The sequence below is a fragment of the Erinaceus europaeus genome, unplaced genomic scaffold (assembly GCF_950295315.1).
Source record: "Erinaceus europaeus unplaced genomic scaffold, mEriEur2.1 scaffold_617, whole genome shotgun sequence".
Taxonomy (NCBI): Eukaryota; Metazoa; Chordata; class Mammalia; order Eulipotyphla; family Erinaceidae; genus Erinaceus; species Erinaceus europaeus.
In genome coordinates this window covers 24,740-38,124 of record NW_026648106.1, presented here as the reverse complement: position 1 = coordinate 38,124, position 13,385 = coordinate 24,740, and the positions used below count along the sequence as shown (strand labels likewise).

General features: G+C 51.0%; 1 protein-coding gene across 1 annotated transcript in view; it reads right to left on the bottom strand.

Moving 5' to 3' along the window:
• Positions 1–13,385, bottom strand: part of LOC103122242 (rho guanine nucleotide exchange factor 18-like) — a 63,278-nt gene that overhangs the window by 37,913 nt on the left and 11,980 nt on the right. Inside the window, exons 4-10 of the mRNA XM_060184735.1 lie at positions 11,974–12,127; positions 10,257–10,365; positions 7,197–7,254; positions 6,815–6,859; positions 6,114–6,191; positions 5,024–5,138; positions 3,772–3,916 (exon numbers count right to left, since the gene is read on the bottom strand). Of these exons, the coding sequence (XP_060040718.1) occupies positions 3,772–3,916; positions 5,024–5,138; positions 6,114–6,191; positions 6,815–6,859; positions 7,197–7,254; positions 10,257–10,365; positions 11,974–12,127 (704 nt within the window). The remainder of the gene's footprint in view (positions 1–3,771; positions 3,917–5,023; positions 5,139–6,113; positions 6,192–6,814; positions 6,860–7,196; positions 7,255–10,256; positions 10,366–11,973; positions 12,128–13,385) is intronic.

The window sequence follows — 13,385 nt, the reverse complement described above, 5'->3', positions numbered from 1 at the left end:
GATTGAATCTGGGTAACTCGGAGGCTCAGGCCTGAAAGTCTTTTTTTTTTTTTTTGCAGAACCCCTGAGCTGTCAGGTCTCCTGAACTCTCGATCAACCCACCCATGACTTGTCACTCCTCCTTCAAATGTGCGTCAGTCACTTGCAAGGGCCCAAACTTGGGGCTGGGTGGTGGCAAACCTGGTTGAGCACACATTATAGTGCACAAGAACTCAGGTTCGAGTCCCCCCTCCCCACCTGCAGGAGGAAAGCTTTGCAAGTAGTGAAGCAGGGCTGCAGGTGTCTCTCTGTCTCTCTCCCTATTATCCCCTACCTTCTCGATTTCTGGCTGTCTCTAGCCAAAAAAATAAATAAAGATAACAAAAAAAAATGAAAATAAGGCCCTAACTTTACTCCACTTCGGGGGGGGGGGATATATGTTTATGGGATATATGTTTATGTTGTAAAGTGGGCGAGGGGGAGGGGGAAAGCCAGTCCTGCCTCTGGCTTCTCCCTTTTCCCCCCACCTCCCCAGGACACCAGAGCAGCCCAGTGGACTTCCAGGAGGAGGAGGAGGCCAGAAAAAAAACAAAAACGTTAGGACTTCTAGGTCCCAGCTTGCAACAAAACTCGAGGAGTGAGTAGGGAGGGCTATTTGCAAGATCCAGAGCTCATGCATTCTGCAGCCCGGGCTTCCCCGGAAGCTCCAGGAAGATTTGCAATGCTGCAGAAGCCCCAAGTTGCTGTTTTTTTTTTCTTTTTTGGGGGGGTGGGGGTGGGTGGGTTTGCAACCCCTGCATCCCAATCCTGCTTGCAGTGCACCCCCAGGACTTGGGGGCTTGCGGGTCTGTTCCCTCCAGATCCAGCAGGAAGGGCTGCACCGTGCACCCCTCGGCCTTCGCCCCCACAAGCCCCGGGGGCAGCTGCACCCCCCAAACCAGCCCCCCGCGGAGGTGCATGGTGGGGGAGGTCCCCCCGTCCCCGGTCTCGCCCCCACGGCGCCTTCTTGGGGGCTCCCTGATGGCAACCCCGCTGCTCGCACCCCGCCCCGCCGTGCTCACCTCCACCCCGGCCTCCGCGGACCTCTCGCTCCCGCCGCGCTGACCGCCTGCCCCGCCGCCGCCGCCTCCGCCTCCTCCTGTCCAGTTCGGCAGCCGCCGCCAGCCGGAAGCGGGAAGGTGCGCACCCCGCTGCGCATGCGCGGTCACGCCCCCAGGGTCGGAGACGTGCCAGGAGGAGGGCGTGACTTCACACGTACGGGCTAGGGGCGGGGCCCAAAGGGGCGGGGCCTCAAGAGGAATTCGTTTCTAGCGAAGCCGAAGCCGGGCAGAGGGGCGGTGCGTACGTGAAAGGGGCGTGGCCTAGCGGATGGGTAGTTTCAGACCAGCCCGGACGGGGGGGTGGGCGGGGCCTAAAGATAAGCAGGGGGCGGGGCCTGACTGCTTGTTTGGCTTGGGAGAGGCGTGGTATTTCGGGAAGGGGCGTGGCCTAGCCCCTATATAGTTTCAGGAGGGGTCTGGACTAAGCAAAGGTGCCCGACGTCAGCCTCATGGTGAGCTGTTATTGTTATTATTATTATTAATATTAATTTTTAAAAAATTACCAGAACACTGTTCAGTTCTGGCTGATGGTGGTGCTGGAGATTGAACCTGGGACCTCAGAGCTTCAGTCATGAAATTTGCTTTGCATGATGCGGTCTCTTCTGAATAATAACAATAATAATAATTATTGTTGTTGTTGTTAATTGTTTTTAATTACCAGAGCACTGCTTGAGTCTGACTGATGGTGATTCTGGGGTTTGAACCTCAGAGCCTCAGGTATGAAATTCTCTTTGCAGAACCATTATGCTGTCTCCTCTGCATTATTATTATTATTATTATTATTAATATTTATTATTATTATTTTATATATACCAGACAACTGTTCCGATCTGGCATATGGTGGTGTGAGGAACTGAACCTAGATTTGGCCGCCTCAATGTGAAAACCTAATTTTATTTTGTTAGTGTAATGTTTACTTATTATTGGATAGTGCATGGTGTTTTTGTTCTGTCTCTCTGCCCCTTCCCATCCTCCCACTGATATTAATAAAGAACTAAATCTTGGGTGGCCAGGTGGTGGCGCACTTGGTTGAATGCACATGTTGCAATGCACAAGGACCCAGGTTCGAGCCCCTGGTCCTGACCTGCAGGGGGGAAGCTTCACAAGTTCAAGTAGTGAAACAATGCTACAGGTATCTCTCTCTCTCTCTCTCTCTGCCCTTCTATCTAACCCCATCCCCTCTCGATTTCTCTGTCTCTTTCCAGAAACCAATAAATAAAATATTTAAAAAGTAAAATTAAATAAATCAAAGATTTTAGGAGTTTTGCTTCACTTCTGGTGATGTTTGTGGTGGTGATGTGTGTGTATGTCTAACTCAAATACCCACCACCACAGTCCCTTGTGTCATCAGACCCAAGTGAAACCCGTCCTCCATCCTGACCAGAAACCCAGGCTATCTTCCCCTAGTGGGGGAAGAGGGGGATAGGAGGTAGGAGGCTATAAAGGGGTGAATTGTGGCTCCTCAAACTCATATCTTGCAGTCCTAGCCCCACCGCCTGAGCCCCCAGCATATGATCTCAATTGGAAATGGCAAGTCCATGGGAATCTCTGGAGTGTTCTCTCAAATCAATATGAACAAAGACAGGGTCTGGAAGACAGTACAATAGTTGTGCAACAAGCCTTTCCTAAGGCTGTGTGGCCCTATGTTCAATCCCCACCACAACCATCAGCCAGAGCTGAGCAGGGCTCAGCTTTAAAAAGAGAAGGACAGGGAGTCAGGCGGTGGTGCAGCAGGTTAAGCACAGGTGGCGGAAAGTGCAAGGACCAGTGTTAAGGATTCCAGTTCAAGCCCAAAGAGTGAAGCTAGTCTGCAGGTGTCTATCTTTTTCTCCCTCTCTGTCTTCCCCTTCTCTCTCCATTTCTCTCTGTCCTATTCAACAACAACGGCATCAATAATAACTACAATAATAAAACAACAAGGGCAACAAAAGGGAATAGATAAATATAAAAAAACAACAAAAACACATATGTAAAAAGTTCTTAGAAATCAACAAGAAAAAGACAAAGTCTGGGAGATCCCATAATGCTTATGCAAAAAAAAAAAAAAAAACACACTTTCTGGGGGTTGGGCAGTAGCACAGCAGGTTAAGTGCACATGGCACAAAGTGCAAGGACCAGTGTAAGGATCGTAGTTCTAGTCCCCGGCTCCCCACCTGCAGGGAGGTCACCTCACAGGCGGTGAGGCAGGTCTGCAGGTGTCTATCTTTCTCTCCCCCTCTCTGTCTTCCAATCCTCTCTTGATTTATCTCTGTCCTATCCAACAGCGATGACAGCAATAACAACAATATTAATAACCACAACAACGATAAACAACAAGGGCAACAAAAGGGAAGAAATGGCCTCTAGGAACAGTGGATTTGTAGTACAGACACTGAGCCCCAGCGATAGCCCTGGAGGCAAAAAAAAAAAAAAAAGACTTTCCTGCCTGAGGCTCTGAGGTCCCAGGTTCAATTCCCAGCACCACCATCAGCCAGAGCTGAGTAGTGCTTTGGGGGAAAAAATAGCACCAATTGTAATAATAATAGAAATAATAATAGACATTACCAAGCTATGACAGAAAAGATTTTGCAGCAATCCTATGGTCTCTACACTTAGAGCCAGACCCCCTGTCACTCTTCCCAGTGGTCGGAAAGAGCCTACGTGGCGGCCCCGGATCCAAGGACCCAGAACCAGAGACTTCAAGACGACTGACCTGTATTGAGGAAGGGTTTGCCACACAGAGGGCAGCTGGCGTGGCCTGAGAAGCTTCCTCGCAGGAGCTGGTGCCCATTGATGCATTCCTTCCTCTCTCTGCCATCCTGTGTTCCTTTGTCCTTTATCTGCCCAGAGCTCTTGCCCTATGGAGGAAGGGGGGGAGGGCAAAGGTGGCCTGAGGACCGCTGCCCTGTGCACCTAGCATGCCCTGATCACATGGGGGAGCAGGCGAAGCCCCAGCACTAAACCTTAACTGGATCATAGAGTTCTCACATATCAACAAGAAAAAGACAGGGTATAGGAGACAGCAGAATGGTTCTGCAAAAACACTCTCCTGCCTGAGGCTCTGAGGACCCAGGTTCAATCCCCAGCACCACCACAAGCCAGAGCTAAGCAGTACTCGAGTAAAAAGAAAAAAATCCCACATATGTAAAGAGTTCTTAAAAGTCAATGAGAGAAAGACAGGGCCTGAGAGATACCATAATGCTTATGTAAAAAAAGACTCTTCATGCAAAGATCCTGGTTCAAGCCCCCCCGGCTCCCCACCTGCAGGGGGGAAGCTTCTCAAGTGGTAAAACAGGGCTGCAGGTGTCTCTCTTTCTCTCCCCTTCTCTATCTCCCCCTCCTCTCTCAATTTCTCTCTGTCCTATCCAATAAAAAAAAAATGAAAGAAATGGAGCCGGGTGGTGGTGTACCACATGTTATAATGCACAAGGGCCCAGGTTCGAACCTCCGGTTCCCACCTGCAGGGTGAAAGCTTTGCAAATGGTGAAGCAGGGCTGCAGGTGTCTCTCTGTCTCTCTCCCTCTCTATCTTGTCCTTCCCTCTCAATTTCTGGCTCTCTATCCAATAAATAAATAAGGATATTTTTAAAAAATAACTTTTAAAAAAGTGGAAAAATGGCCTCCAGGAGCAGTGCGTTTGTAATGCCAGCACTGAGCCCCAGTGATAACCCTAGAGGCAAAAAGAAAAAAATTTTAAAAATAAATAATGCTCTCCTGTCTGAGACTCTGAGGTCCCAGGCTCAATCCCCAGCACCACCATCAGCCAGAGCTGTGCAGTGTTCTCTGGTTAAAAAAAAAAAAAATCCCATATATGTAAAGAGTTCTTAGGAATCAACAACAACAACAACAAAGAACAGGGCCTGCCTGGGAGATCCCATAATCTTCTGAAAAAAAAAAAAAGTTCCTGCCTGAGTCTCTGAGTTCCCAGGTTCAATCCCCAGCACCACCATCAGCCAGGCTACTGACCTTCTCCTTCTGCCGGGTCACTCGGCTCCTGAGACAGCTCAGTCTACGTTTCACACTGCTGCCACCACTCCTGTCCCCGCTCCGTTCATTCTTTCCGGTAGCATTTTCCTCACTCCTGAAGAGGTGACAAAGGCAGGTAAGTGAGGAAGGGACCTCGGGCCATTTCTGAGCCTACCGTTTGGCTCTCTCATTGAACCCGCATGGAACCTTTCTCCTCATGGGGCGTCTCATCTTCTGTTTCCCTCTCTTATGATCCAGGCTTTCCTCTTCTTCACTTTTCTCCCCTCTTTTTTGCCTCCAGGGTTATCGCTGCTGCTTGGAGCCTGCACTACAAATCTATAGCTCTTGTTGTTTATCGTTGTTGTTATTGCTGTCATTGTTGTTGCATGGGATAGAGAGAAATGGAGAGAGGAGGGGAAGACAGAGAAGGGGGGAGAAAGACAGACACCTGCAGACCTGCTTCACCGCCCATGAAGCATCCCCCCCCCCGCAGGTGGGGAGCCGGGGGCTCGAACCGGGATCCTTACACCGGTCCTTGTGCTTTTGCATCATGTGCGCTTAACCCGCTGCGGTACTGCCTGGCCCCCGCCATTTTTCATTTTTATTGGATAAGACAGAGAGAAATAGAGGAGGGTGAGATAGAGAGGGAGAGAGAAAGAGATACCTGCAGACCGGCTTCACCACCTGTAAAGCATCCCCCCCCCCCCCCCGCAGGTGGGCTGAAGGGGACTCGAACCAGGATCCTTGCTCAGGTCCTTGAGCTTCATAGTAAGTGTGTTTAACAAGGTGTGTCACTGCCCGCCCCCCCTCCACTCTCCATTTATCTCTGTTCTACTTAAATAAAAGGAAGAAAGAAAGGAAGGAAGAATGAGAAAGAGAGGGAGGGAGGAAGGGAGGGAGGAAGGGAGGGAGGAAGGAAGGGAGGGAGGGAGGAGAGTGGAGAGCTCCCACGACATTGAATTTCTTGGTTCTAGGGAGAAGAGGATGATTCCAGCCCAGGGCCTGGAATGGAGGGCGGCGGCGGGGCGTCCCTGGTAAACACTTCTGTGAACCCTGAGCCAGACCCCCACCTGCAGCTTTGTGTACTCACTCAGACAGAAATTCAAACCAAGTGAGGTCCGAGTGGGTTCCTCCTGGGCTAGCAGACAGATGACCCCGCTGCCGGGCCCTGTGGGGCCAAAGGTGACAGAGCTCCTGCTTCCTCCTGGTCATATCCCCAAACATGTCCCCTCCCACACCTGTCTCCGCATCTGTCCTCATTCCTGTCCCTCTCACACCTGTCCACAACCCTGTTCCCCTCACACCTGTCTCCACACCTGTCCCCTCTCACACCTGTCTCCACACCTGTCCCCTCTCACACCTGTCTCCACATCTGTCCCCCTCACATCTGTCTCCACGCCTGTCCCCTTCACACCTGTTCCCACCCCTGTCCCCTCTCACACCTGTCCCCACACCTGTCCCTTCTCACACCTGTCCCCATCCCTGTCCCCATCACTGTCCCCTCTCACACCTGTCCACTCTCTCATACACCTGTCCCCCTTCACACCTGTCCCCATCCCTGTCCCTCTTAACCAGTCCCCATCTCTGTCCCCTCTCACACCTGTCCCCATCCCTGTCCCCATCTCTGTCCCCTCTCACACCCGTCCCATCCTTGTCCCCTCTCACACCTGTTCCTATACCTTCCCACACCTCTTCCTGTCCCTGTCCCCTGCCCCCATTCACACCTGCCCCCATCCTTACCGTGCCCCCCTCCCCCATACCTGTCCCCCACACCTGCCCCTCCCCACTTACCCGTGGTACTGTCTCAGCTCTTGAAGCACCTGCTGGACAATCAGCCTGGTGGGGGTGGGGTGGGGATAAAAGCAGCCTGAAATCACCTTCTTGTAGACACCCCTTTCCCTGGAGGGGGGTGTCCCCACCCTTCCTGAGGCTCCATGGAGACCCTGGCTGAGGGCCTAGGTTCCTCCATTGGGAGGAAGGTGTGGCAGAGAAGACTGAATTTCTCGGGGTGTATGTGTGTTGGGGTGGGACAAGCTAGGACCGAGGACCCTGTTGACACCATATCAAACACCTCTGCTCTCTGGTGGAGTGGCTTCCACAGCTGCCCCTCCCTGGGGGTCCCCCTCCCCCTGGAACAGACACTCATTGGGGGGTCCCTCCCCCAGACACTCACACGTGCTCCGGCTCCACATGGCCCTCCTCCAAACATTCCAGCACTGGGGGCTCCAGACCTGGGAGAAGTGCCCCCAACATAGGGGCACAGGTATGAGGGGGCTTTGGGATTTCCCAGCCCTGCACCCACCCACACCCACACACACACACACCCACACTCACACACACACCCAGAAGCCCACTTGAGATGCCCATCGAAGTTTGGGTGGGGGAGTCGGGCGGTAGCGCAGCGGGTTAAGCACAGGTGGCGCAAAGCACAAGGACCGGCATAAGGATCCCGGTTCAAGCCCCCAGCTCCCCACCTGCAGGGGAGTTGCTTCACAGGTGGTGAAGCAGGTCTGCAGGTGTCTATCTTTCTCTCCCCCTCTGCCTCCCTTCCTCTCTCCATTTCTCTCTGTCCTCTCCAACAACGACAACAACAATAATACCTACAACAATGAAAAACAACAAGGGCAACAAAAGGGAATAAATAATTTTTTTTTTTTAAGTTTCAGTGGGGCACAGCATGCTGGGAGAATTGGGGTGAAGGGGAGGTCGGGAGGGGGCCAGAGAGTTGTGGACAAGGGCACCCAGTTTGACATGAGCACTGAGGATGAACTAAAAGTGTAGTGACCCCAAGAGGTGGGACTGGAGAGACACACAGATCTTATCTGTACTTTCTTTTCTAAGAATGTTTCCTTTTGATCTACCCAATCTCAAACACTGATCTCAAACCCCAAACCCAAACCCTACCCGGACACCCCAACTCCTAACCTCAGCCTGAACCCTAACCCCAAACTCCATCCTCAATGCCTAAATTTTCACCTTAACTTCTTATTTGTTTATTTTTTCCCTATTGTTGCCCTTGTTGTTTTATTGTTGTAGTTATTATTGTTGTTGTTACTGATGTCGTCGTTGTTGGATAGGACAGAGAGACATGGAGAGAGGAGGGGAAGACAGAGAGGGGGAGAGAAAGACAGACACCTGCAGACCTGCTTCACCGCCTGTGATGAGACTCCCCTGCAGGTGGGGAGCCGGGGGCTCGAACTGGGATCCTTACGCCGGTCCCTGCGCTTTGCACCACCTGCGCTCAACCCGCTGCACTACCGCCCGACTCTCAGTTTTTCACCTTAACTTCTAACATTGAACCCGAACCCCAGAGAGGTTAGAACAGAGAGGGGGAGAGGAAGATAGACACCTGCAGACCTGCTTCACCACTTGTGAAGCGACTCCCCTGCAGGTAGGCTGCTGGGGACTCGAACCAGGATCCTTGCACAGGTCCTTGCACTTCATACTATGTGCACTTAACCTGGTGCATACCTGCTGGGCCCCCCAAGTCTATAGTATGAAGCACAAGGACCTACTCAAGGACCCGGGTTTGAGCCCCTGGCTTCCCACATGCAGGGAAGTTGCTTCACAAGTGGTAAAGCAGGTCTTCAGGTGTCTCTCTGTCTCTCCCCCTCTCAATCAATCTCCCCCTCCCCTTTCAATTTCTCTCAGCCCTATCCAAAACCATTAAAAAATCAAGACAAAACAAAAAAAAAAAAAAAAAAAAGGAGAGAAGAGAAAGATAGATACCTGCAGCCCTGCTTCACCATTTATGAAGCTTTCCCCTTACAGGTGGAACCAGGGGCTTGAACCTGGGTCCCTGTGCACTGTAATGTGTGTGCTTAACCAGCTGCACCACCACCAAACCCTAAGTGTTAAACCCAAGTCTTTACCGCTAACCTGAGACCATGGTTCTTTTTCTTTTTCTTTTTTTAATCATTTTTTTTTTGTATTATCTTTATTTATTGGATAGAGACAGCTAGAAATTGAGAGGACTGGGGAAGACAGAGAGAGAGAGAGAGAGACACCTGCAGCCCTGCTTCACCACTTGTGAAGCTTTCCCCCTGCAGGTGGGGACCAGGGTTTAAACCTGGGTCCTTGTGCACTGTAATGTGTGCGCTTAACCAGGTGCACCACCACCTGGTCCGAGACCATGGTTCCTAACCCCAACCCTTAACCCTAACCTCTAACTCCAACTTAAAAAAAAATTATCTTTATTTATTTATTTATTGGATAGAGACAACCAGAAATCGAGAGGGAAGGGGTTGATAGAGAGGGAGAGAGACAGAGAGACACCTGTAGCCCTGCTTCACCACTTGCAAAGCTTTCCCCCTGCAGGTGGGGATGGGGGGGGCTTGAACCTGGGTCCTTGTGCACTGTAACATGTGCACTCAACCAGGTGCACCACCACCAGGCCTGAAACGGGAGATTCCTGTTAAGATAACAGACCCTCAAGGAATTAGGACAGAGATTTAGAGAGAAAGGGTGGAGAGATAATAAAGACAAAGCCAGAGAGAGAGAGAGGTGGGGTGGGGACAGCTCTTGGAATGGGGCAAAGTCATTGCAAAGGTGCTGGGGGACCCTTCCCTTCTCTGCTCTCACCTCCTCGTGGGGTCCCTGACATTCTGTCCAGGGGTACACACACCCCTTTCTCTTTGTGTGTGTGTGTGTGGGGGTTCAGTCAACATGCCCCTGTTTTTGGAGACCTCCCAGCAGGGCCAGGTGGTGAGACATCTGGTTAAGCACACACACCGCAGTGCACAAGCACCCGGGTTCAAGCCCTCCGCTCCCCACCTGCAGGGGGAAAGCTTCACGAGTGGTGAAGCAGGGCTGCGGGCGTCTCTCTCTCTCCCTCCCTTTCCCCTCTCCATTTCTCTCAGTCTCTATCCAATAATAAATAAAATAAAATAAAATAAAATAAAATAAAATAAAATAGGGAGCTGGTTGGAAGCGCAGCGGGGTTAAGTGCACGTGGCGCAAAGCGCAAAGACCAGCATAAGGATCCTAGTTCAAGCCCCCGGCTGCCTATCTGCAGGGGAATCACTTCACAGGCGGTGAAGCAGGTCTGCAGGTGTCTGTCTTTCTCTCCCTCTCTCCGTCTTCCCCTCCTCTCTCCATTTCTCTTTGTCCTATCTAACAACGACGACATTAATAATGACAACAATAATAACTACAACAACCATAAAAACAACAAGGGAAAATAAATGAATATAAACAATTTAAAAATACAATACAATAGAAACCTCCTAGCTACCTTGTTGGGTTGGCACTTCCAGTGGTTGGGATAACTCCAGGGAGCTCTGCTCATTGAAGGCTTCAGGGACAGATAGTGACCTCGTTCTTTTGTCGGGACTGTCACATACCTGGGGGTGGAGGGGGACATACAGACATACACAAGTCTCTCCTTCAGTGGTGAAGGGGAGAGGCAGCCCCAGGACAGGAAGTGGGGGATCCCCAGGTCCCAATTCTTAGCCAGGATCCTGGCCCCAGCTTCCTGCTGTGGTTGGGGACTCCCTCACCTCCAACAACCCCCCCCCACAGAAATTTACCCACATAGCAGCTGAGGGTGGAGACGGGGTTACACTCCCCCCAACCACCAGTCAAGGACCCCACTTTCCAGACTCCCAGCTCCCTAACCTGCAGTTGGGAATCTTAGTTTCTGAACCAGGGATTAAAAAAAAAACATATATATATATAGTTTATAAATATATATATTTGTGTGAGATTTAAATATGTATATATTTATATTATATATTTATATATGTCATATATATTTATTTGGTTGACAGGCCAGAGAGAAATTGAGATTGAAGGAGGAGATGGAGAGACAGAGAGACTCCTGCAGCCCTGCTTCACCACTCATGAAGCTTTCCCCCCCGAAGGTGAGGACTGGAAGCTTGAACCCAGGTCCTTGAGCATTGTAATGTGTGTGCGCTCAGCTGGGCTCACCAACACCACCCAAACCCAGGAATTTATATTTTAAATTATTTACTTTAAAATAGAAGGAGATAGGAAAAGAGTCAGAGATCCCCTTTTTGCCTCCAGGGTTATTGCTGGGGCTCAGTGCCTGCACTATGAATCCACTGCTCCTGGAGGCTATTTTTTCACTTTTGTTGCCCTTATCGTTTATCGTTGTTGTTGTCATTGCTGCTGTAGTTGTTGGATAGGACAGAGAGAAATCGAGAAAAGGAAGGAAGACAGAAGGGTAGAGAAAGACAGACACCTGCAGACCTACTTCACTGCTTGTGAAGTGACTCCCCTGCAGGTGGGGAGCCGGGGGCTCAAACCGGGATCCTTGCGCTTTGTGCCTCGTGCGCTTAACCTGATGTGCTAGCGCCCGACTCCCCCAACATTTTTTTTTGAAAGTCATTTATTTCTCTAATAGGACAGAAAGAAATTGAGAGGGGAGGGGGAAGATAAAGCGGGAGAGAGACAGACAGAGACAGAGAGACACCTGCAGATCTGTTCTACCATTTGTGAAGCTTTCCCCCTCCGGATGGGGACCAGGGGCTTGAACCTGGGGTTCTTGCACAAGATCATGTGTGTGCTGTCCCAGGTGCACCACTGCCAGAACCCCGAGTCAGGGATTCCATCCTGCTATGGGGAGACACCGCCCCACCCTCCAGCCTAACCTGAGCCTCCAAAGTCACAAAGTCACAGGCAATAGTCCTCCATGCTCTGATTTCATACACAACTCTGGAGTAGAACCTTGGGCCTGAGACCAAGCCCTTGAATTCTCCAAAGCCCAGCCCCCAGGGTGATAAGGATGGCCATGGAGACACCTCCAGCAAACACACACACACACACACACACACACACACACACACACACACACACCTGTCCCCTCCCTCAAAAAAACATCTGGGCTGGAACCTCTCTCTCTCTTTGGTGTCTTTCACTGTGGTAAATGAATCAACACCTAGCCCAGAGGTGTGTGTGTGTGTGTCTGTGTATGCAGTCTGCATACTTACTTTCTCTCTGGGGGGCTCTGCTGGGGTCCCATCTGTGGGGGGACGCTCTCGGGTCCAAGCCTGCAGCCCCCCTCCTGACAGATTCAGGGCGAGGCTGGCCAGAGCCCTGGGGAGGCAGGACCCCTCTCTCCCTGCTGAGGAGTTGAGGCTGAACCTGGTGAGGGTGGAGAGAAGCAAGAGATGGAAGGCTGGGGTGGGGGTAAGGTGTGGGTTCAGGGGTCTCCTTCATGGGGTGTGGCTGCTTGGGGGGGTCACACTTTGTGGGGTGGGGCTCAGATCTGTGAATATCATGGGGGTGGTGGAGGGAAGCAGATTTGAGGAGGAGGTTTGCACTGTAGACCCACTAAGTGTATGCAGGCTGGAAGTGCCTGGAACAATTAATTTTCTTTCTTTCTTTCTTTTTATTATTATCTTTATTTATTTATTGGACAGAGACGGCCAGAAATCAAGAGGGAAAGGGGTGATAGACAGGGAGAGAGACAGAGAGACACCTGCATCCCTGCTTCACCACGCGCAAAGCTTTCCCCCTGCAGGTGGGGACCGGGGGAGGGGGGCTTGAACCTGGATTCTTGTGCATTGTAGCATGTCTGTTCAACCAGGTATGTCACCACCTGGCCCCAACAATTAATTTTATTATGTTTGGACAGAGCCAAATTGAGGGGAGGGGGAGAGAGAGAGGGAGAGAGACAGAGAGACACCTGCAGCCCTGCTTCACCACTTGTGAAGCTTCACTACCACCACCCCTGCCAGGTGGGGACTAGGGGGCTTGAACACTGTAATGTGTGTGCTCAGCTGGGTCCACCACTGCCTTGTCTTTTGTTTATTTAGTTATTGATTTATGAGAGAGGAAGATAGATAGATAGATAGATAGGTAGATAGAGAGAGAGAGAAAGAGAGAAGCAGAGCATACCTCTGGCCCAGGTGATGCCCAGGCTCAAACTCAGGACCTCATGCTTCAGAGTCCAACACTCTAGCACCCCATCCCGGGCTGCGATTTTATTTATTTGTTTATTTATTTTGCTTGCAGAGCTGGCTGGCACCTCACCCCATGCCTGGTTTCATTGCGTTCATCCAGAGAATTTTATTTTTATTATTTTTTTTTGCTTCCAGGGTTATTGCTGGAGCTTAGTGCCTGCACTATGAATCCACTACTCCTGGAGGCCATTCCCCCCCCCATTTTTTTTTTTTTTTTTTTGTGGACAGGACAGAGAGATATTGAGAGAGGAGGAGAGAGAGAGAGAGAGACACTTGCAGACCTGTTTCACCCCTCTTGGGAAGCTTCCCCCTCTGCAGGTGGGGAGCAGGGGGTTCAAACCCAGGAGAGAGAGAGAGACACGGAGAGACAGGACAACACTGGAGCCTCCCCTGGTGCTGTGGGCATCTTCCATGTGGTACCAAGTCTCCAGCCTGCA